General features: G+C 47.8%; 1 protein-coding gene across 3 annotated transcripts in view; it reads right to left on the bottom strand.

Annotated features, from left to right (window-relative positions):
- FAM3B (FAM3 metabolism regulating signaling molecule B) overlaps positions 1-23,803 on the bottom strand; it is a 68,584-nt gene that overhangs the window by 38,781 nt on the left and 6,000 nt on the right. For 2 of the 3 annotated variants that reach the window (XM_050784591.1, XM_050784590.1), the window contains exon 2: positions 11,487-11,630. In XM_050784591.1, the coding sequence (XP_050640548.1) occupies positions 11,487-11,630 (144 nt within the window). Of the gene's footprint in view, positions 1-11,486; positions 11,631-17,455; positions 17,549-23,803 lie in introns of those variants that run through there. The other variant, XM_050784592.1, reaches the window with a different exon arrangement.

Here is a 23,803-nt window from a genome sequence, read left to right on the forward strand (position 1 = left end):
CATATGCTCCAGGGAGTATGCGGCTTTAGTGACTAAGGATGACACCCAGATGGGCCTTTGTGTTTTCTTACAGGGTCTGGGAGTGGGCAGGGAACCCATGTGTCATTAAAAAAAAGAGTCAGTAGGCTTTCCGAGTCCTCCATCCATTTCCCAGAAGCACAAAGTATCATCACGTGAATGAAGAAAGAAGACCATGTTCCTAACTCAGTGTGGGGTTGGAGGGTGGACACAGCTCCTGGGAAAACACAGTTCTTTCCAAACCCTGCCTAGAGAACCACATCAAGGTCTTCAGTGTTTTTGCTGGAATTCCTTCCCCCAAACAATCAAAAGGTAAAGTTCCTGTGGCTTACGTAGAAGCCAGTGTCCCAGCCAGGGAGAACAGTGGGCCTTCTATTTAGTCTCCTGTTTTTTATGCCTCATGAAAAGTTGGCTTGTTTAAGACTGAAAGCCTCCAGCAGCGACACCATTCCCTAAGATGCAGTCGGCCTTCTGCTGTCAGTTTCAGTCTAAGAAATTATTCTCTTGCTGAGGAAAATCCACCTGATTCCTCGTCCTTATGGGCAACTCCTGGTTTATAATACGATAGCTACTTTACCCGGCTCTGAAAGTAGCGACAGCAATGAGAACCTAGCTATGGAGCTCGTGCAGCCTTGCCTCTGGACTCTCCTGGTGGCTTTCCCCAGATGTGCTGTAACCACAGCAATGTGTAGACTGGGACTTGGAAGAGTGGAGAGGAGGTTTTATGAAATTCAGATACAAATCACAAAGAACCTTAGATTTAAAAGAAACTATAACGACTGCTTAGTTCCAGGACGATCAAATTTGGCTCTGTATGAAGCCAAGTTTAAAACATTAAAATAAATACAGGTTCTTAGCTTCCACCCTGGACCTAGGGAGCTTTGAATTTCCCAGAGTGGGGTCCAGGAATCTGTCTTTTAAAAATACTTCCTGATTTGGGAACAATGATCTCATTTTAACTCCTATAAACAAGGAAGATTATTCCAGAGGGTAGGAGATCCATGCAAAGTCACTAGAAATATCGAGTCATGAAATAAGATCCTGTCAATATAGACCAGGCAAACAAAGGAGGTGGCTGTTTGCATATGGCATTTTGACCATTTCAATTACCTCATTGTTCTATAGGAGATTAAAAGTCCAGTCTGCAAAAACCAAAGACCAGAAGCCATCAAAGAGTGTTTGTTTCTCTGCTAATCAATGCTAATTATTTATTAGGTGCTTCTGAGTCCAGTGAAGGTAGTATGGCTGGGTGTGCATTTGGCTAAGGGAAGCCACTGTCAAAAGTTGCTGAACTCCCCCCACCCCGGGTTGGTGGCCATTCCCAGCACTGTGTCACCTTTATTAAGCCTTAAGCCTTTGCCACCAAGTGAGAGTAGCATTGCTCCTATATGACTTTAGCCAGAGGGCACTGCAGTGAATCCTACACAATGTGCTTCCGGGGTAATCCTGGGTTTTACTAAGGACAGCGATATTTCAGAGGACATGGCACCATTGGAGGTAGATGTCATCTCAAGACTGGAATGAGCCTTAGTATACGTATAGGTGGCATCTGCTATGCACCCTCACTGACAGATAAGGAACAACTCCAAGATGTTAACAGCAAGTTAGTGGCAAGATTAGCATTACATGTTAGTTTTCATGACTTGAATTTCAGTGTTACCTCAACTATGGCCATTTAAGAGTTGTCAGTTCATTTTGTTTTGGTTGAAAGTCTAGGGAGGTGACTGAATACAGCTGATGTGTTTGGTTTAGTTCTGTTTTATAAGACTTTCTGAGAAAATGATGGCCCTCCCTAAGATCTGACTACATGCAAGACAAAGTCAACAGGGTGCTGTTTCTAGTGACTCTCCCCTGAAGCTCACCTGTACAGCCTGGGGCTGTGAGCTGTGTGTGGGCTACACATGGCTCTAAACTAGATTCACTCCTTTACTCACTCACAAACATTTATTAAACACCAGAAACTGGCCTAGATTCTACAGGTATAGCATGAATAGAATAGCTCACACACAAATAGAAGAGGCAGAAAGTAAAGTCAAAGAATATATATATATATATATATATATTTTTTTTTTTTTTGAGACAGTCTCACTTTGTCACCCAGGCTGGAGTACAGTGGTGCCATCTCAGCTCACTGCAACCTCCACCTCCTGGGTTCAAGTGATTCTCCTGCCTCAGCCTCCCAAGTAGCTGGGACTACAGATGCCCACCACCATGCCTGGTTAATTTTTGTATTTTTAGTAGAGACAGAGTTTCACCATGTTGGCCAGGCTGGTCTTGAACAACTGACCTCAAGTGATCCACCCACCTTGGCCTCCCAAAGTGCTGGGATTACAGGCGTAAGCCATGACACTTGGCCAAAGAAGATCTTTTCAGATGATGATATGCGCTATGTACAAAGTAGGCATTAATCTAATCGCTCAATATAGATAAGAAACTCCCTGCAAATAAAGTAGGAAAAGAGAACAGCCCAATAGAAAAGCCAGCGAAGTGGGAATTTGTGATTTACAGAATGGGGCGACGGGGACAAAGGCTTCATAAACGTGCTGCGCGGTCATAGCCTGCCGGGAGCAGCCCTTGGCTCTGGCTGCCATGGGAAGAGCTCAGCACCCTCTTGCATGGGCCCTCCGGCATCAGCACTCTGCATCCGGTGTGCACCCACTGGGGTTCTAGTGAGCTCGGGTTTTTCTCCTAAGCTGTTTCTCATTCCTCCTCCTGTCTGTCAGAAAGAAATAGCAGCCTCAGGCTCAACTTGGTGTTCATAAACTCATTAGTAACCTGAGAGCTGCCTGTTGGTACAGTGAGGTCCCCGGAGCACCTCTCAGGATGGGCCAACTCAGGAAGCTGGTTCCTGAAGCCTGCAGGTGAATATGGGGAGGAGGGAGCCCCATGAACCACATGTTAGAAGAAGGCCTCTAGCTTGGCTCAGTCAAATTAAGGGCATCATAGGCATAATGTCTCCAGCTTCCCTATGGCCAAATAGTTCCACTCCTAGGTAGATATATCCCAAAGGAAATTTCACCCAAGTCTATCCCTGCAGCAGAACAGCAAGGAGGTGAGGAGCTGGAGGCCAGTCCGGGCCTGACCTCAAGTGCACAGAGTGGGAAATGGGCCTAGGCGGGATGGTGTGAAGCATGGCCCTCCGAGAGACCTCCATGAAGATGCGCCCTCAAGGCTTGGTCCTGAAGGACAAAGGAGAACTAGAATGGGGTCTACAAAATGACACTGAAGGACATGCCCGCCAAACACAGTGGCCCATTCTGCAGTCAGATATTCAAACAAAAAGGCATCCCTAAACACCTCAGGGGTGTGGGGAACTGGAGACAGAAGTGGGAATAAAAGGGAATCAGTATATAAAACCAAGGAGGCCCTGCACAGAGTGATAAAAACTTTAACTTGATCCTTGGTTCAGTGGTTAAGAGGAAAATGAGGGGTGGGGGTAGGGGGGTGGGGTAGAGACAGAGATATGGGGAGGAAGGGAGGAGGGCGATCCAGGCAACTGGGCTTCACAGGATGAGAAGGAGCCAGGTAAGAGCCAGGGTTCTGTGCCTTGCTGGGTGAGCAGTCTTTCACACCGCAGATGAACCCAGTGTGAGCCTCAATCTTCCCAGTAATAAAAGGACTAAAGAAACACCGAGAGAGGCCCTAGCAGGAGCAGCTGGTGCTCAAACAGATTTCCAGCAACCACAGGGATCACATGAGGAGCGGAAGAGGCCGTGTCTAGAAAGGAAATTCAGCGAGACACACTGATGAGCTCAGATTCAGCCTATGTAGAAATGACGGGGAGGCAATCTCCATGGCATGAACACAAGGAGAGTGCAGACCTGCAAGGTTAAGGAGGATGGGGTCCAAGACCAGAACCAAAGGCCCTCTGCAGCTGCACTTAGGAAAGGATAGGTAAGCAGGTGGACAAAGCAGGGTGCACACGGATAAAGGAAAGCCTGAAAGCCGCCAGGGGCGAGATGCTACAGCTGCGGCATGGCAGTAAGGCCTCGAGACTCAGGGGTCTCACTCCCTATAATCTTGGCCATGAAGCTGGTGAAGTGCTCGGTGCCTCAGTTTCCTCAGGAGGCAAGCACTGATGTTCAGGGCTACAGTGATTGTCCAGTGACACAATAAAGGTGCTCAGAGCAACAAGTGGATACCAGGAGCTCTCTCCTGGTCCTTGCTGTTGAAAAGAAAGTCTGCAAGTTCTTATTTTTCAGGGGGGGGTACCTTGGCATCAAATGAGCTCCTACATGGGCCCGAGGACTCTCGATCCTTCATCTCTGGGGAATGATGGAGGCCAAGGGCATCATGGGAATGACAACAAATGTCTCCAGCTTGCCAGAAAGCTGGATTCTAGAACCCAAAGGTCAATGAGCTCAACATCAATGCCAGTTCTAGAACAGGTGGCTGGGAGCTCCAATATGAATGAAAGTGAGCAGGGACCAGCAGTGCCACTCCAAGAACCAGTTGCATGGACTGAATCTCACTGTTCCTATCCTTAAAACAGGGTCACTGTATTGCAAAGCCCCTTCCTTAACTAATGAAGCCACTCAGTCAACGTATACTTATTGAGGGACTCCTTTGTTTTTGGTAGGCAGTTCGGGGATGGAGCTGTTTAAAATCTCTCCAGCCAGCTGCGGTGAGCCAGGATCCTGTCAGTGCAAAGACCCAGTCTGTATCAGTTCATTCTCATGCTGCTATGAGGAAATTCCCAAGACTGGGTAATTTATAAAGGAATGAAGTTTAATTGACTAGCAGTTGTCCAGGGCTGGGGAGGCCTCAGGAAACTTACAATCATGGTGGAAGAGGAAGGAAACATGTCCCTCTTCACATGGTGGCAGCAAGGAGAAGAATGAGAATTGAGCAAAGGGGGAGCCCCTTACGAAACCATTAAATCTTGTGAGAACTCACTCACTATCATGAGAACAGCAGCATGGGGGTAACTGCCCCCATGATTCAATTACTTCCCACTGGGTCCCTCCCATGAAACGTGCAGATTATGAGAACTACAATTCACAATGAGATTTGGGTGGGAACACAGTCAAACCATATCACTGTCTCAATAAAAAATGTAAATAAATAAAAAATAAAATCTCACCAGCCTTAGGCTACACAGATCAGGAAACTGAGGGCAGGAAGGAGTTGGTTACTGGGTCTTCTGAGCCCTGGGTATGAAGAAAACATGATGCAGTGGCTGGAGTTTGGCCAGCCTGAGCAGGCAAGCTGGAAGAGGAGGAGGAGGAGGGACAGGAGAAGGAGGACGATGGAGGCGGGGAGGGGATGGAGGATGAGGTAGAAGAGAAGATGAGGAGGAGCGGGGAGAGAAGGAAAGAAGGTGGGGATATGAGGGAGGAGGAGAGAAATAACAAGAGGAAGAGAAGGGAGGAAGGGAGAGGAGGAGGAGAAAGAGGGGCAAGAGGAGGAAAAGGGGAAGAAGGGGGAAGAGGGGGAGGAGGATAGAGGGAGGAGGATGGGGAGGAGAAGAAGGGAAAGGAGGATGAGGAAGAGGACAAAGAAGAGGAGGAGGAGGGAGATGAGGGGAGATCTAAGAAGAGGAGGAGAGAAGGGGAGGCGGGGAAGGAGTAGCAGCAGCAACAGCCCGTGGGGGCCTGGGCAGGAACAGCACAAAGATGCCACCCTGAGGATAATATGGGGAAAAGGTGGTGGGAAAGCTGGGGCTGCCAGCATCTGAGTCCCCCCCAGTTCTAGCAGCTCTGGGTTTGGCGATGTGGTAGTCTGGAAAGCAGTTCCAGAACACTGGTGCTGACAGACTGAATGACCAAGGGTTGAGGGTGAGAGGAAGGACAGAAAGTGGCGTGTAGTAGGTTAGTCCTCTCAGGGTCTGAATCGTTTGCCCTCGAGCCGTCTCGCTGTGCACTAGTGCCGTGCTGCAGCCGTTAGAGGGTCCTGATTCCAGACATTTCTTCTCAGACACTGTGTCTACCTAATCTCCAGAGGTGAAATTTATAAAAGGTAGTTTGGGACAAAGATTATATGCTTTCTTGCTTTTAGATTTATAAAGCACTGTAAATGCATATATTTTATTATTCTTTGAGATACAAGAAGTTACAGTTCAGAATTTCCTAACACAGAAGACTCCTTGGTTATGTCCTAATAGGATCCAAATCAGAAAACTTGGATTTGCCCACAGATGTGTATGGCATGCTTCGTGCTGCATATGTCTAAGAAACTCCTGTGTATCAGTGTGTTGATGACCACATAGCATACTATAATTAAAAGATCGATTTTGAGAAAAAAGACTCAAATGTGGTATTGAGAAGCACCTCAGGGTCACTTTCCTTGGAACTCTGGGCATAGGATGAGGGGTGGGCAAGGGGTGACTTCGAGCTCCCAAGTTTCCTGGGCAGCTGGATCTGCTCTTCAAAATCCTAATTACTAAAAATTCTGGCTCCCAATCTGTGCCCTGCAGCTTCGTCCTCTAGCTAGCTGTGGAAGCTGGTGGGCTCAGCGCTGTCTTCTTAGAACAAGGAGGAAAACATGGTTCATTCCGTTCTGCAGTGATGCCCATTCAGACATGGAAAGGCGGTGTTAGCCATCCTTCCGTGTTCTCATTCTCTGCCAAGTGTGTCTCGTTTCTGCCACAGCCTCGCTGGGCAGTCCCCTCGAACAGCAATGCTTGGATTAATGTGCTAACTGACACTCGAGAGATGACAGGGTGTCGAAGCTCAACAGCAGCCTTCCCATCAGCCTGAGAGATGACCCTCCCCTGCTCCCCCCACACCACTTACACAGCAAGCCTGGGGCAGGCTGGGCCGTCTTTATTCCTTTGTATCTGCTCACATTCACCTAAACGGGTGGCCATTACATCTACAAATGGGTTCAGTGGTGCGAACCCCTGCAATGCCTGCTTAGCACTCCTGTACAAAATCACCATCCACAGGCACCTCTCTGCCTTGGTCAGCAGAGCACCTTTTTTTCAATCTAAGGTAGCATTGCACTGAGACGCTTCTAGCCTTCTTCCACATGCACTTGTAGTGACAACATGTCTGAGAGAGAGAGACAGGAGTAGCTGGAACTGGGGTGAGGCCAGTGAGGTGCTGGCTTCAGGTGTGAAGCTTAAGGGGGTACCCAAAAGCTCAAGAATCAAAATAAGTAACAGTTGAATGCAATAATTGTTAAAAAAAACAACATGACGCGGTGGCTCACGCCTGTAATCCCAACACTTTGGGAGGCCGAGACGGGCGGATCACGAGGTCAGGAGATCGAGACCATCCTGGCTAACACGGTGAAACCTCGTCTCTACTAAAAAATACAAAAAACTAGCCGGGCGAGGTGGCGGGCGCCTATAGTCCCAGCTACTCGGGAGGCTGAGCCAGGAGAATGGCGTGAACCCGGGAGGCGGAGCTTGCAGTGAGCTGAGATCCGGCCACTGCACTCCAGCCTGGGTGACAGAGCGAGACTCCGTCTCAAAAAAAAAAAAAAAAAAAAAAAACAACAACAACATGAATGCAAAATAACCCACGACGAACAGATATCGAAATGTTAAAGGAAGACAGGATTAAAGGAATTTAAATTAAGTATAGGTGCTGAGCCCTACACTTGTGTGACTCGAGAATGCCTCTCTGGCTTGCCCAGACCTAGCCTGGCTGGAAAGAGCTCCTGACCAGAACAGCAAGGTCTGTGCTTTGCAAACACGCAGGAAAGGCAGTTCCCTTGATGCTTCTGGTTTATAGACCAAGCCCCGGCCCAACCTAACCATAAGGCTGAACACCCAATCTTTAAAGGCAATAAATGAATGCACCATCCTTCATTGCCCTACGGTCTTTAACATGCTGATGGCCACACATGGAAGTCACTCAGATCCCAGGAGCCCTCCTCCCAGGGTCACTCTCCTCCTGCACGGCTTCTCCTTCCCACTTAGCTTGTAGGTCCTATCAGCCCAGCCCAAAGCACCTCTCTGCCTTGGTAGTTAGCCCAGTGCAGAGCCACCAGGCCTTGCTCTAGTTAAGGAACACCAATGTCTTCCACCAGACCATAGGCTCAAGGAACACAGGGTCCTCATCTGTGTTGGAGGAACTCCATGAGTCCTTTCAAGGATGGATAATCATCCATATGCTCCTGGATTCCTAGTTTCCATCCATTTCTAGCAACTGTGTTGAGTTCTTCGTTTTCTAGCTTCTCAGTGGCTTCTCTCAGTACCCAGTACCAATCTCAAGTCTGAATGTGTCTGTTCCTGTGCTTCAGATTCGGATGCAGCATGTTGGTCGCTAGGTAAATGCATGGGGGCACCTGTGGACATCTAAGATGAACATCCTGCAGGACAGTGCCCTGCATGAGCAAAGTATAACTGAGAAATCCCAGAACCTGCACTGATACCAGGACCTGAGCCTTAATCCTTGAAGTTGCTCTGAAGCTGGGGAAAACACCATCTTTCCTAACAATTCAGCAACATCAACCTAGAAGGAGCTTGAGGGAGCAGCCCTAAGAGGCTGTACATGCAGAATGTGGACAGGAGGGCACCTGTGTTCTGGGTGAAGCTGTTCCTTGAAAGCATCGCACCAGCCATGCCGGTGCTGCCAACACCAAATAAGCCTTGCTGCAAAGCAGCATTCTCCACCTGGATCTCTCAGCAGGGTTAGCCCCAAAACGCTGAGCCCAGCAGGCCCCAAGAGTCCCATATCCCTCCAAAGTGGAGCTTTCAAGTCACAGGAGCCAGGACATGAACATCACGGCCACTTGCCACCCCTCTCCCACCACCTTTGGGAGCTCAGCCCTCCTTCAGTCATAAGAAGAAGGTGGGGACGTCCCTGGCCCACCCCGTTAATGAGCCTTTCTAAAAAGACTGGTTCAGAGGCACCACTGTCTGGACAAACTTTAAATTGTGTGTAAAAATGCACGTGTATGTTTACTGCAGCACAATTCACAATTGCAAACATATGGAACCAATCTAAGTGCTTATCAACTGAAGAGTAGATGTGATATATATATGCCATGGAATACCACTCAGCTATAAAAAAAGAACAAAATAATGTCTTTTGCAGCAACTTGGATGGAACTGGAGGCCATTATTCTAAGTGAAGTAATTCAGGAGTGGAAAGCTAGATATTGCATGTTCTTACTTGTAAGTGGGAGCCAAGCCACAGGCATGCAAAGGCATAAGAATGATATCAGGGACACTAGAGACTCAGAAATGGGGGTAAGAGGGGGGTGAGGGATAACAAACTACATATTGGGTATGACATATACCACTCAGTAATGGGTACACTAAAATCATAGCCTTCATGTATACAATTCATCCATGTAACCAAAAACCACTGGTACCCCTAAAGCTATTAAAATAAAAATGAATGAATGAATGATATGTAAAAAATTACTGAAAGAGAAAGTAATCCCTTTGAGGGCGTCTTCCATGTCCTCCACACACATATCCTTCACCCATAGCCTAGATGTAATAAGGAAGTGTGATGACAGGCAAGTTCAAGGCAAAAATCTTTTGAAAAATAAAAACACCCAGTCATAGTCAATTCCTATGAAGTTATTTTTTCTCCTTTTTTTTTTGGTCATAAAAGGTAATTAATCTGAAAAGAAATGGTTTTTACAGAAGTATTTTACCATTACCCAGTTTTTTATATTTGTGCAAATTGATTTTTATACTTTATTTTTGTATTAAAAATATACCAGCATATCTATTTGCAGTGAAATTTTGAAAAGGGAGCAGTCTACTATCAGAGTGTTCCACAGTTTTCCAACATAATTTTTAATAAATCCTTTGAAATTTCACCCCTTCCCAACAGCTAACATTATGATTTGGCTTTTAAGTTCTTCTCTAGTAGACTCTGAGGTTCTTAGAAGTAAAGGATGAACCTTAAAACATGTGCACTCAGACCATGGCCCAGAGAGGGAGGCTGTTACTAAGTATACCTGCTGAATTAATAAATAAATGGACTTTGACAGTAGGCATTTCCTTTGGCAATAATTCAGTCTTTCCCAGAATGTGTATTGTAAAATAAGATTGAAACCAGGGCAAAGAACATAGTAATCAGCGCTACTTGTAGGTACTCTTTTTATGTATAAAGCACAAGGACCTCATTTTCCTTGTTCCTTCCCTGTTCCTGTGACTTTACACCTGGGCCACTGGATGAATGCCTTTGGTCCTGGCCAGAATCTGGCCCTTGTGTAACCACAGCCTGCCCATCTGTGGCTGATTGTGGCCTTGCAGGAATGAGGGCCTGGGGTACAAGAGCTTCTACTGTTTCAAGAGATGCTATAAACATGGAGTTTTATGGGAAATCTCTTGATTTTAAAATATTTGTCCATATTTCATTTGTTTTGCTTTTAGACAAATCTTGTCTCAGGTCTGTCTCTGGGCCCCCAATTTGCAATTTATGTGCTATGGACTGAATAGGTCCCCACAAAATTCATATGTTGGAACCTAACCCCCAGTGTGCTGGCGTTAGGAGGTGGGGCCTTTGGCAGGTGAAGCCTTCAGGAATGGGAGTAGTGCCCTTATGAGAGGGGCCTCAGAGACCTCGTTTGGCAAAAAGAGCCGTCTTAGAAGCAGAATGCAGGTACCCCCCAGACAAGAGGAAATCTGCAGGTACCTTGATCTTGAACTTCCCAGCCTCCAACACTGTGAGAAATAAAAGTGTTGTTTATAAAGTCCCCAGTCTATGGTATTCTCTTACAGTAACCTGCGTGGACTAAGCCACGATGCTTCCAACCAAACTGGCACACAGCCCTCAGAACCAAGCACAGTCCACTCCCTTGCTTCACTGAGATGGCTTCTCAATTTTCACCTCCTTCTCAGAGGCTTTCCCCGCCCATCCTCCAAATGTGATTGAACAAATGCTCAAATCACATTTGTTCATGTGTTAAGCTGTCACCTCCCCTCACTGGGGTCTCAGTGCCAAAGGGACAGGGACCTCGTGTGCTTGTCCTCTGTCTCTCCTTAGCTCCCGGACATGCCCAGCACACAGCAGGCTCTCAGAAAAACCCACCTGGATTGCGGGGAAGGACAGAAAGCAGCCACCCTACAGAGAGCTGGGCCTTTCCTAGGCTGATGGTTGAGGGCCTCTGTTCACCGACATACAATGTCTGACCTTTCTTTCACATCTACTCAATTATTCGCTTTTGCTTCCCAAGACATTACATAAGACTTTCCAACAGCTATTCAGTCTGATAGAAACCTTAAAATGATTCTGGAGCACAGAACCTGGACCCTCCTGTGCTTCCCATGGGAGGAAGCCAAGATCTGGGCTGAAAGAGCACAGTTCAAGGTCAGGCTGCAGGTTTGTGCTGGTAACCAGAAGCCACACTGTTCTAGTCTCACATGGGGTCAGCAGCGGCACATGCCTTAGAATGGTGTAGGACCTAAATGAGTAACTGCAAAATACTTCTCTCCTCCTCCTTCCTGATATAAAGCCATCAGGGCCCCCCAAGCCCCAAGCTGGGGCAGAAACCACCACTCCTCCCTCTGCACACAAGCCATGAAGGCAGCCGTCCGCCCCAAGCACGGCACTCACCTTTGAGGACAGGCCTCTCCCCGATGCTGTGGATGCTATAGGCAGCACTGGACAGGGGTGCATCTGGAATGAGCTCTGCGAGTAGGTATCCCGAATACCAGGCACACAAGGAGGCAAGGACCAGGAACACCACCTTGAGCGGGCCTGCAGAGAGGATACCAAGCAGCTGCTGTGAAGGACTTGGTGGTGGCCCCGGCCCTTGGCTCTCCCCATCCCTCTGTGGCTTTTCATCCTGGCCCAGTGTCAGGGGACTGAGCTATAGGCAAGGTGGGAGGCGGTGTCAGGGCCTTCGTAGTAGACAGTATCAGAGAATACAAACAAGACAGGAATGCTTTCAAGGGCAAGTTGTATTTGCTGTTGGTTTGGGTCTTAAGTGCTTCCTTGAATGTTAATGTCAAAACAGCTAATCAAGCACCTTGTGAACCAGCATGCCCAACGTGAACCTGAAAAAACAAAAGTGGCTCATTCCCCCTGTGAGATACAACTGGATTTGAGCACGCTCCTGCAATTACACTGAAACTTCAGGGGTAAAGCTCTGTCCCTTTGGTTTATTTCCATATCACCAGCACTGGGAATAGTAGCTGACGCCAGCAAGCATGCAACAGATTCCTGCTGGATCAAGGCCTGGTCACATAACACTGGGGAAAAGTCCCCAAACCTGTTCTATCATCGCGGATGTGCCTGCTGGGCCAGTCAAGGTTCCCAATGACAGAAAGTCCCTGGAGATATATTTCTGGTTGATTGGCAACAATATCTTACTTCTCTTGTTTGATGTGAGCAGCACAATTTCCAAGGAAAAGACATTGATCTCCTCCTGGGCCACCAGAGGTCTGGGGGGCAGCTCTCTGTCTTTTCATAGGCAACCCATGGCCGAGGCTTTTAGAATTTGCTCCCTAAATACAGCATAGATCAGAACTCATTCAGCAGTTCGCTTACCCAGATTGCTACCATGCAGGGATGACCACAGGCCCTGAGTAGGATGGGTTATGGTGTATGTGCCTAATGCATTTAAGTATGTGCTAATAGGTACAGTCCTAAGAATTAAGAGAAGGAAGGAAGAAGGGAGAGAGACAGGGAGGAAAGAAGAAAGTAAGTGAAGGGGAAATGAGGAAAGGAGGAAAAAGGAAAGGAAGAGAAGGGAATGTCGAGTCTGAAGGACCCAACAATGGGCCCCACACCTCCACCCACCCAGGGTGCAGCTCTGGACCTCAGCTGGACTTCCAGCACCTAGGGATCGTCCTTCCCTTCTCAGGAACCCAGCTGTCCCCAGCTCATGCACTGGCTGTACTACACCAAGGCAGCGTGTGCTTGTGCTTGGAGGCCCAGCGCTTCGGCAGAGGGAGCCATGGGGATGGAAGGATATGTTTCTGGTTAGCCTTGAGGTTTTGCTTTGTTTTGCTTTTTCGAGTGCATAGTTCAACACCATTTTTAAATTTTGAATTTCCAAACTGCTAAGATTGTTAGACTAGTAAGCATAGGTGGTTTCCTCTGGGGAGAGGCCCAAGGCAGTGTGATCAGTGCAGTTTCTAGGACTGGAGGGGCATCTCAAAGTAGTTAAACCAGACACAGAAAACAAAATGAGACAGGTGTGAGCTTGCAGGTCCCTCTCCTGCAGCAGCGCCAACGGCTGTGCTCAGCCACCTGTGGGCGCTACACTCCCGGGCTCACTCCTCTCCAACAGTGGTCTCTGCCTAGAGGGTGCTCTTCCCTACGCAGCCCAGCCACAGCGCCCACACAGATGCCACAGAAGCCTCCCTCCAGGGCCACGCAGCATGCCTGGGACACTGTGTGGGTCACTGATGTTCCAGAAAATTCTGTTGGATGAACACAGAGTGCAGAGTGGGCTATGACAACAGCTGTGACAAAGGCAAGGACCGCCCCCTGTATCCTGTGCATGTGGGTCACAGCTGGACTATTTCATCCAAGTGTTGTATTTGAAGAAGGAAACTGGCTAACCAGACAATGTTCAGAGGCTCTTCTAGACAACACGCCACACCTGAGATCCTGAGCAACAAGTTGCTGTTTAGCTTGGAGCAGGTTGAAAAGGAACATTATCTACCTTTTGAATGTGTAACAAGCAGCTACACAAAGGAAGAGGTAACTATGGCCTCAGCTGAACAAAAACAAATAGGTGGACATGACAGAGAAGAAAATGGAGAATAAATAAGCCAAGTGTCCTCACAAGAAGAAGGGTAGGTAGCTAGCCCATGGCGGGTCCTGGTGTGGCAGGGAGCTCTCTTCTGGGACACTTTTCAGGACTCCCAGGAAGACTAGAGAGTATCTGTGCTTTGGGTGAGGGGCGCATCCAATGGCCTCTAGGCTGGGGACAGTCTAGATTACAACATGCACCTGGCTGGGAGAAGCCATGACCTAGAGTCCGGAGGCAGATCCAGCCGCCGCTACTGGGGTCAGCCCATCATCAGAAGATGGGTGGTAAGCTGGACCAGCAGCCTGTGCTCAGGTCTAGCACAAAGTCACAGCAGTATCCTAGCCACGAGAGAGAGGGCAGGACATAGTAGCCAGGACGTGACAGACAAAATCCAGGCAGGCAGCATCATTTCCTCAGGCTGCTGTAACAAACTAACACAAACTGGGAGGCTTCAACAATAGACATTTAGGCTGGGCTCAATAGCTCATGCCTGTAATCCCAGCACTTTGGGAGGCCAAGGTGGAGGGATGGCTTGATCTCAGGAGTTTGAGACCATCCTGGGCAACATAATGAGACCCCATGTCTACAGAAAAATTTTAAAAGAATAGTCAGGTGTGGCGGTGCAGACCTGTAGTCCCAATTACTCAGGAGGCTGAGGCAGGATTGCCTGAGCCCAGAACTTTGAGGTTGCAGGGAGCTACAACTGCAATATTGCACTCCAGCCTGGGTGACAGCAAGACATCATCTTTTACAAAAAAAAAAATTGAAATTGAAATTTATTTTCTCAAGATTCTGGAGGCTGGAAGTCCAAGATCAAGGTTCCTCTGAGCCTCTCTCCTTGGATTGTGGATGGTGTCTTCTCCCTGTGTCCTCACAGGGCCTCTGTGTGTGTCTTCATCTCCTCCTTATAAGGTCACCAATCAGACTGGATCAGGGCTCACCCTGATGACCTCCTTATACCTGAAATACCTCTTTAACAACCCTATCTCCAGATCCAGTCGCATTCTGAGATACTGGGCAGGGATTAGGATGACAACATGTAAAGGGGGTTGGGGAGTTGTGCGGGGAGGCACAATTCAGCCCCAACATAGCACCGGGTGAGCTGTGGCACAGCCTCTCTGGGTTGAACACCAACAATCAGCTCAGTCCTGGGAGTGAAAGCAGGATGGGCAGGAGCCAAGGCAGCCTGTCAAGACAGAGGCTCAGACACCCGGCAGCAGGGAAGAATCAGCCCCTAAGCTGGGACACACTTGGGAAGAAGAAAGCTTGGGAGCCCAGGGCCTCCACTAAGACAACTCCCGGAGCCCCGGTGGGCCTGCCCCAAGGGGAGGAGACCCAGCAGCTTCAGAGGCGGGGCAGGAAGTACAGAGTCCAGGAACACTTCTGTGATTTTGTAACCAGGATCCTGCCTTTCCCCATAAGGTAATAAAGTCATCATCGGCTCATGGAAATGTCTTCCACTGTGCTTGCTGAGCAGCAGACAGGATGAGTGTTAGAGCAAAGGCTGTTCTTAGCACAGGAGGAAAGCCAGTGAACTTTCTCCTAAGAGACTCACCTCTAGTGTGTCTGCCTCTGTGTGAATGTGTGTGGGTGCATGTGCACGTGTCCCAGCCAATCCCCACTCTGAGATCCACAGGGGTCTCAGGAGCGCCCTGGCTGCTTCACTTAAGAGCCAGAAACTGGGGGCAGTGGCTCACACCTGTTACCTCAGCATTTTGGAAAGCCGAGGAGCCCAGGAGTTCAACTTGAGGCCAGGAGTTCAAGACCAGCCTAGGCAACATAGCAAGACCCCATCTCTACAAAAAGTTTAAAAAAATTAGCTGGGCATGGTGGCATGTGTCTGTACTCTCAGCTGCTCAGGAGGCTGAGGCAGGAGGATTACTTGAACCTACGAGTTCAAGGCTGCAGTGAGCTATAATCACTCCATTGCACTTCAGTCTGGGCTACAGAGCAAGACCCTGTCTGTAAACAATAAACATCTAAAAAGTGCCAGAAAGAAAGTAATCCTGAAACCAAATGGATATGACACCGGGTTACCGCTAGGAGGATTTTAGGGCTCTCTCCCTCCCTCCAATCCAAGGGCCACCTAAAAAGGGCAATCTCAGGCCCTAGGATCCACTTCTATTGATGGGATTTCCTTCAACCTGAATGAGGACAGGGAAGCTGCTGTCACTGCTGCCTTGCCAACATGTATTCAGATCACCTCACCATGAAGGCCACACCTTTTGTACTTGAGAGGCCAGGATTGCTGAGGGTAGATGGTCCATATTTTGGGACTCACTGTCTTTGGGATCCTAGGCTTTGCTGGCCTCAGTGTCCACTGTCATCACTGTCCTGGGCACTGGGCAGGAGGGCTTTTTGGCAGAAGTGCTAGGAAGGGCCACTCTGAAACACCACAGCAGGTGTGCAGCATAACCCGCCTTGACTGTCCATACGCCAATGCCCATTTCAAGGCATTAAGATACCCACTACCAGGCCCTGCAGGTGAAGGCATGGTGGCGGCTCAACTTGCTCCTTCCATTCAGTCTGAATGTCCCTCCTGGAAACGTCTGCCTGGAGCAAACCCAGCACTGGACAGAAGCGTCCAGGACAATGCCCACTCCAAGAATGTCTCCTGATCTTTAGTTCATAAAATCAAAAGTGAGGGAAAGCAATGTAATCATATTCAGTATTGTCCATAAGTCACCAGGAAATAATAATTATACAATACAGAAATAATGGAAAACACTCTTCCAGAATAGCTATAATGAAAGTTGGTGCCCTAAGGAAGGAGATACATACCTCTCCTACAATCCACACAAGTTATCAAAAACAGTGTCATTCATAGATTTTAAGGAAAATATGAATATTTTACACAAAGCAAAAATCTGAAAATGCGGCTTTCCTACATTTGGGAATGGTGCAGAAAAGACAGCATTTAGAACTTGCTGGAGTGTGATTACCACCAGAATGCTGGTGCTGGCAGGAATGGCGATGGTTTAGTCCAACACCCTCACCACAGAGCACCTGAGATCCCAGACCAGGAAGTGATCTACCGAAGAGGCCCAGAGAACTTCCCACTTCTGAACCTTCCATTTCACACAGCCAGGCTGCGTCGCTCCAGGAGGAATCCACATTCTTCAGATTATAGGAGGAGACCCGCAAAACCAATTAGAAAGGGCATGTGTGACTGAGGCCAGGGCAGTGGACACCAGGACCCGAGATGGCCTGTGACAGGAAAGTGACAGAGGACTGAGGCACAGCTAAGACAGACTGCAAGAAACGGCGATGACTGGTCAAAATAATGGGTTTCTCCTTTCCTTTTTCCTGTTTTTCCAAATCGTCTACAGTGTCAAGTCGTTTGAAAAATGGGGGAAAAAAACAGCCTTATCAACTGGCAGAGGCCAGCCCCTACCTGGCGTGCGAGGTCAGGGGCGCGGGCAGGCATGTACCCTCTCCAGGAAGGAGAAGCGTGGGGAGCCCAGGAGGGGTGCGGGGCTGTGCCTGGGCTCCCCTCCAACATACTTTCCAAGTAAAATGTTACAATGTTACATTCCAGGTTCCTCTCCTACCCCATGCACCCCGGCTGGGGCGGCAGGAATAGGCCGGGCGAGCGCGAGAAACAAGGTCGGGGAACCCTGCTAGAAACCACCACTGTTCGCCCTCTCTGGAATCGCTTCCCACGTTCCTGATCCCAGGTCTAAGACTAACCTCGGCGCCAAGCGCCAGCTCTCACCCTTTTGCTCAGTTTGGAGGGTCCCAGACAGGGCCAGGAAGCGACCCTCCCCCCGGTGTCCTCCTTCCCGCCCCTAGCCCTGCCCCGAGGCGGGGGCGCACTCACCGCTGACCAACGGGCGCATCTTCCAGGTGCCGCTCCACTCCTGGCCCTGGCGGCAGCTCCCAGACGACAGCAGCCACCGGAGCCCCGGGTCAGGAAGGCAAGGGGCGGGCAGCGGTCGTGTCGGGCAGGGGCGGGCCAGCTGGGTGCGCGGCCAGTCGGGCAAATGGCAGGTGCAGGTGCGGACCCGGCAGGCGCGCGGGGCGGGCGTGGGAGGGGCAGGTGCGCGGAGCTGTGCCCGAGAGCTCTGAGGTCGCCGGCGGAGGGGGGCTGCTTTCGGCGGAGGGGGGCTGCTTTCCCCGCCGGGCTGACCCCGGGCCAGGGATGATCTGACCCAAGAAGCCCAGCAGGGTTGGCTCTGAAGGGAGGAAACGGCGCCACTTGATGCTTCCGCCCTCTAGGCTCCCATTTAATGTCTCCCAAGAGGAAAGGAAAGCATGACCCAAACGACAAAGCAGAGGCCCAGCCTAGTTCGCAGTCCATGTCCACCGTCTGAGGCCATTGGTCTTCTTCCCTTCCTCCAGAACAGTCGCAGCCTAGCCCAGCCCAGCCCAGCAGGCGCCCCACCTCTTTTCTCTTACTGCCAGGATGATGAATTCATTCTGCGAAAGTGAAGCAAGGGCCATGCCCAGCCCCTCTGGCCATAGCACAGGTCTGCAAGTCCTCCTTTATATGATATGATGACCAAGGAGCTTCAGGAGTGGGGGTCAGGCAGGTGTGTGAAGACATCAGGATCCCCGAACAGGAATAGCTCCTCTCTCCCCATCCATGGTACACTTTCAATCCAAACATTCATCAGGTTTTTATAGCACTTCTGGCCCATGACAGTCACAGTGGCCTCAGGCTACCAAGGGCAAGTTAAAACTCTGAGCCCAGTTGGTCACTTTTACAGAAGAGAGCTCCATGGAAGCAGGGTCTGCGAGAGACCCAGTCCCCACCCCAGGGTCCGGCTGGTTCTTGGTATTCTACTCTGCTCCTGCCTCTCCTCTCTCAAGAAGCCCAAGGTGCCCTGCCTTCCCAGGGACATCATCCACCCTGTGGGTCACCCTGGCAGGCTTGGCCCTGAGTCTCCCTCCACCATTGTCTTTGTTCCTGGGAAGTTCTAGGGACACATGTCCTGTGGACAACGTGGCTTTATTCCTCCAGTTCATCCCCACCTGCAAACCAGAGGGACCAGAAGACAGGGGTCTCCATAGTAAGGAATCCTTCCTAATGACTCAAGAATCATGCCAGCATTGGGCCTGAGCATGGCCCATTTGAGTCTGGATGCCACTCGGATGTGCTTTGCAAGAATACTAAGAAGCCACTCTCCAGCTAGTTCGAACAATTCCCTTAAACATATGAACTGACCACCAATCTTACCTCCATCGTTAGCTCACCTGATTTCAGAGGTAAGGCTTTTATCTCTGGGTTTGTTTTCAATTTTTTAAAAAATGTGGTTTTAAAATGCCATCTTGAATGTTACATTCCAGTTCAATAGAGTTAAATAAATTCACATTACTGATCTCCAGAAGTTTTTCATCTTGCAAAACTAAAATTCTGTACCCATTGCACAACTCACCATTTACCCCTGCCCCAGTCCCTGGAAACCACCATTCCACTTTTTCGATGAATTTGAGTACTCTAGATACTTCATATAAGCGGAATCATACAGTATTTGTCTTTTTTGACTGGTTTATTTCACTTAGCATCATGTCCTCAAAGTTCATCCATGCTATATAGCATGTGTTAAAATTTCTTTTCAAGACTGAATAAAATTCCATTGTACGTAGGTACCACGTTTTGTTTATTCATTCATCCCTCCATGGACACTTGGGTTTCTTCTAACTCTTAACTACTGTGAATAATACTGCTATGAACACGGGTGTGCAAATATCTCTTCTGGATCCTGCTTTCAATTCTTTTGGATACATACTCAGAAGTGGAATTGCTGGATCATATGGCAATTCTATTCTTAATTTTTTTCAGGAACCACCATACTGTTTTCCATAGCTGCACAATTTTACAGTCCCACGCACAGTGCACAGGGGATCAAATTTCTCTATATCTTCACCAACGCACGTTGTTTTCTCATTTTTTTTCCTTAATAATAGCCTTCCTAATGGGTATGAAGTGATATCTCATTGTGGTTTTGGTTTGCATTGCCCTAATGGCTAGCAGTGTTGAGTATCTTTTCACACTTTTGTTGGCTATTTGTACATCATCTTTGGAGAAATGTCCACTTAAGTCCTTTGCCCAGTGGACCGTTGTGCATCACATTTCCTTAAATTACTTAAATTGCATATTTCCTTTTAAAATAAAACATCATCAATAACAAGGAGTACTGTTTTTAAAAATATTTTCATTGTACATTTTTCCCTCTAGACTGTCATTTGATGTTGACATTGCCTTTGAAATAGACACAGATCAAATAAAATCAAATTAACAAATATTTGTTATATATAACACCAAGGCACCTGCCATGTGTCTTAGTCTCCTTAGGCAAGACTTAGTCTGTTTGCTGTAATGAACACCATACACTGGGGACTTCACAGCAGACATTTATTTCTCACAGTTCTGGAGGCTGGAAAGTCTAAGGTCAAGGTACTGGCTGATTCAGCTCCTGGTGAGTGTCTTTCCCTGGCTTGCAGACTTCTCACTGTCTTCTCACTGTGTCCTCACATGGCGAAGAAACAGAGAGGAAGTGAGGGCTTTGGTGTTTCTTCTTAGAAGGGCACTAATCCTATTATGAGGGCCCACGCTCATGACCTCATCTGAGCCTAATTACCTCCCAAAGGCCCTATCTCCAACCACCCCAAAGCGATCTAATTGGAAGAGGGCTTCAACTTATGAATGTTTTCATTTTTGTTTTGGTGGGGGTGGATGCAATTCAGCTATGGCAGTTAGATCCTAGAGAAAAAAATGCATACCCTCTGTCCACAGTATCTACATATGATTATAGCAGCAAACCATATACAACCCAACATTCCATCTACAGGAAAATGGAGGAACAAATTTTGGTCTATTCATGTGGAGTACAACTTAGCAAACAAACAAAAAACCATGCCCCACTGACAAGGGCAACAACATGATGACTCTCAAATGTGACATGCATACATACTGTATAACGAGGTTGAAGAATGGATCAAATTCATCTGTGGTGACAGAAGTCAGAACAGTGGTTTCCCCTGAGTGCAGGGGCAGAGTGGTGTTGAGTAAGGTGGAGCAAGGGAAACTTTCTGGAACAACGGAAAGTTGTCTTTGTCTTGGTGAATATTCAAGAATCTTATATGAAAAAGTTATAGAGCTATATACATCAAGGATTTGTGTATTTTACTGCATATAAATTACACTTCAATAAAACATGTTATCTAAAAAAGAAAAAACAAATGGTTCAAGATGACAGAGCCAATCAGGGGAGTGGACCTTTGCACGTCATTGTCACTTGAAGGTACATTCATTCACAGCTCTGTCTGGTCAACATGGTCAAGTGCCATTTCAGGCCTAGAGTGGCCTTGGGAAGCCTGCTTTCAGCTCTGATTTGCTGAGCATACTTCAGGCTGTCCCCACCTCCTTCAGAAGGACTAGGATGAACAATCTGTGGTCCCAACAGTGTGGGGTCTGCACTTCCCCACTACATTCTGTCCTGCCTTTCCTTAAAGGCCTCCTCTAAGCCTTGCTTCTACTCTGCCCCACTCCCATTGGCCAACACAGGCCTCTGGTCATTCCAAACTCTCCAGTCACCCCTCGGCTCCTGAGAGGCTGGCACAATGTGCCTCTGTGGCTTGGGAACATCAAGTCATCACAATGTAGATGCAGCACAGTTAGATGTAGACATCATACACACACACGCACACTCTCACACACACAGTGAGACCCAGAATGGCTTTTTCTGCTTCATAACTTATATGTTCAGGTCTTCATTTGCCTCTCCTCAGACTCACATACCGAATTGCACATGCTTTTCTTTTTAAATGTTAAGATATTGGGCTTAATGTTTTATTTCTTTCGTATCCTCTCATAGGGCTTTGCATTCAGTGATCATTCAATTTACACTACAGCCCAGCAGGTCTCAAGGTGCAGCTCAGGGACTCCTGGGATCCATGAGACCCTGGAGGGAGTTTGAAAGGTCAAAACTGAATACAAAGACCCCAGCTGCGCTTTTTGTTCTCATCCTTTCAGAAGTCTACAGTGGAGCTTTCAGTTGTGCACGGGGAAGGTCTGTGTGACTCAGTGAACCAGCACTTTTCAAATGATGGATGTATAATAATCATTATACAAAAGTATATACATATATACAATCATTAGAGCGGGAAAGGTTCATTCAAAGTGCCAGATAGAGCAATTAATTTTAACATAACAGTGTAAACTACCATGCATCAAGTTTTGGTGCAGTATCAAATAATAATATCCACAATGACATGGTTTGGCTGTGTCCCCACCCAAATCTCACCTTGTAGCTCCCATAATTCCCACATGTTGCGGGAGGGACTCGGTGAAAGATGATTAAATCGTGGGGGCGGGTCTTCCCTGTGCTGTTCTCATGCTAGTGAATGGGTCTCAAGAGATCTGATGGTTTTAAAAATAGGAGTTTCTCTGCACAAGCCCTCTCTTTGCCTGCTGCCACCTATATAAGATGTGACTTGCTCCTCCTTGTCTTCCACCATGATTGTGAGGCCTCCCCAGCCATGTGAAACTGCAAATCCAATAAACCTCTTTCTTTTGTAAATTGCCCAGTCTCAGGTATGTCTTTATCAGCAGTGTGAAAATGGACTAATACACACAATTATCTGAAAAGGGTATTAAGATACTCCTCACTGTTTCAACTATGTATCTGTGTGAAACTAGGTTTTTCTCCACACCTACAACGAAAACAACATATTGCAACAGACTGAATGCAAAAGGAGCCCTGAGAATCCAGCTGTCTTCTCTTAAGGACATTAAAGAGATTTGCAAAAATGTAAAACAATGTCATTCTTCTCACTAGATATTTTGTTTTGGAAAATAAAACTGTTCTTCATAAAGCTATTAACGTTAACAGGCAATGGTTGTATTGTTTTTATTTCTAAGTGAATTAATAAATTAAAAATTTGTCGCTTTTAATTTTTTTTTTTTTTTCTAATACAGGGTCTCACTCTGTCACCCAGGCTGGAGTGAGGTGACATGATCATAGTTCACTGCAGCTTCAATCTCCCAGGCTCAATGTGATCCTCCCACCTCAGCCTCCTGAGTAGCTGGAATCACAGGTGTGTGCCACCACATCCAACTACTTCTTTTGTGTGTGTGTGTGTGTGTGTGTGTGTGTGTGTATTTGTAGAGACAGGGTTTTGTCATGTTGCTCCTCACTTTTAACTTCGAATGCAGTAAATATCAATAGCAGAACCTTCATAAACAAAAGCTCTTTGGGCTTCTCTGTCACTTTTAAGTGTATAAAGAAGTCCTGAGAAAAAAATGTTTGAGAACCACTGCTTTAGACTGCCTGGCTGAAACACTGAGCAGATCCATTAGAAACTAAAGGGACAAATAACCTAGGTTTAGAGTCAGACTTGGGTGTCAATCAAAGTTCCTCACCAAACTAGCAGATTTGGAACAACTTATTTAATACTTTTTAAACTCAGATTTTTAAAAAAATATGTGAAATGGGGAAAATAATATCCTTTTAGGACTGTTGAGATTAAATGGGATAACACATGAAACATGCCAGCAGGCACTTATGCAGCCACCATTACTTATGCAGCTGCCCTTCACCCTGCAGGGCTGGGAGCAGCCAGGCTTGCTGAGCCAGGGGTGACATTATCCAGAATCAGGGCCAGCTGACCAACTACGTGGAAAGCAAGAGGCTCTCTGTGTCCCAGCATGCACCCTGGGAGAGCCAGAGGATGGTGCACGGCTGATTCTTCAGAGCTCTTCCAACCTGGGAGAAGGGCGTGCTCATTTTGGAAGGGCCAGAAACCCAGACAGAGCACCTTAGTGGAAGTACAGGTCCTAGTTCAATTCAATTCAATCAGCCAGATGTGGATGAAGCACCTACTAGATCTCAGGCAATGTGTAAGCTTCAGAGATGCATCAGTGCGCAAAAGTGACACAGATGTGGAACTTGTGCCACTCACATTCTAGTACAAAGATCCAGAAAATGAGGGAGCAGCTCACAGGGTCCCTAGGGAGGACTGACCTGAGGATGGGAGCACTAAGAGTGGAAAACCCACAAAGGGCAGAGGACAGACAGTGACCCTACAGGCTCTTGTGCGTGACCAAAAGAGTGTGCATGGTCATGTGGTGCCACCAAGAGGAACTGGTGATGTGGGGCTGGGGTGGGGTGAGGCTCATTGTGAACATAGCCATGGAGAGCCAGGATCATGACTGTCAGGACAG

Source organism: Macaca thibetana, chromosome 3 (assembly GCF_024542745.1).
Source record: "Macaca thibetana thibetana isolate TM-01 chromosome 3, ASM2454274v1, whole genome shotgun sequence".
Lineage (NCBI taxonomy): Eukaryota > Metazoa > Chordata > Mammalia > Primates > Cercopithecidae > Macaca > Macaca thibetana.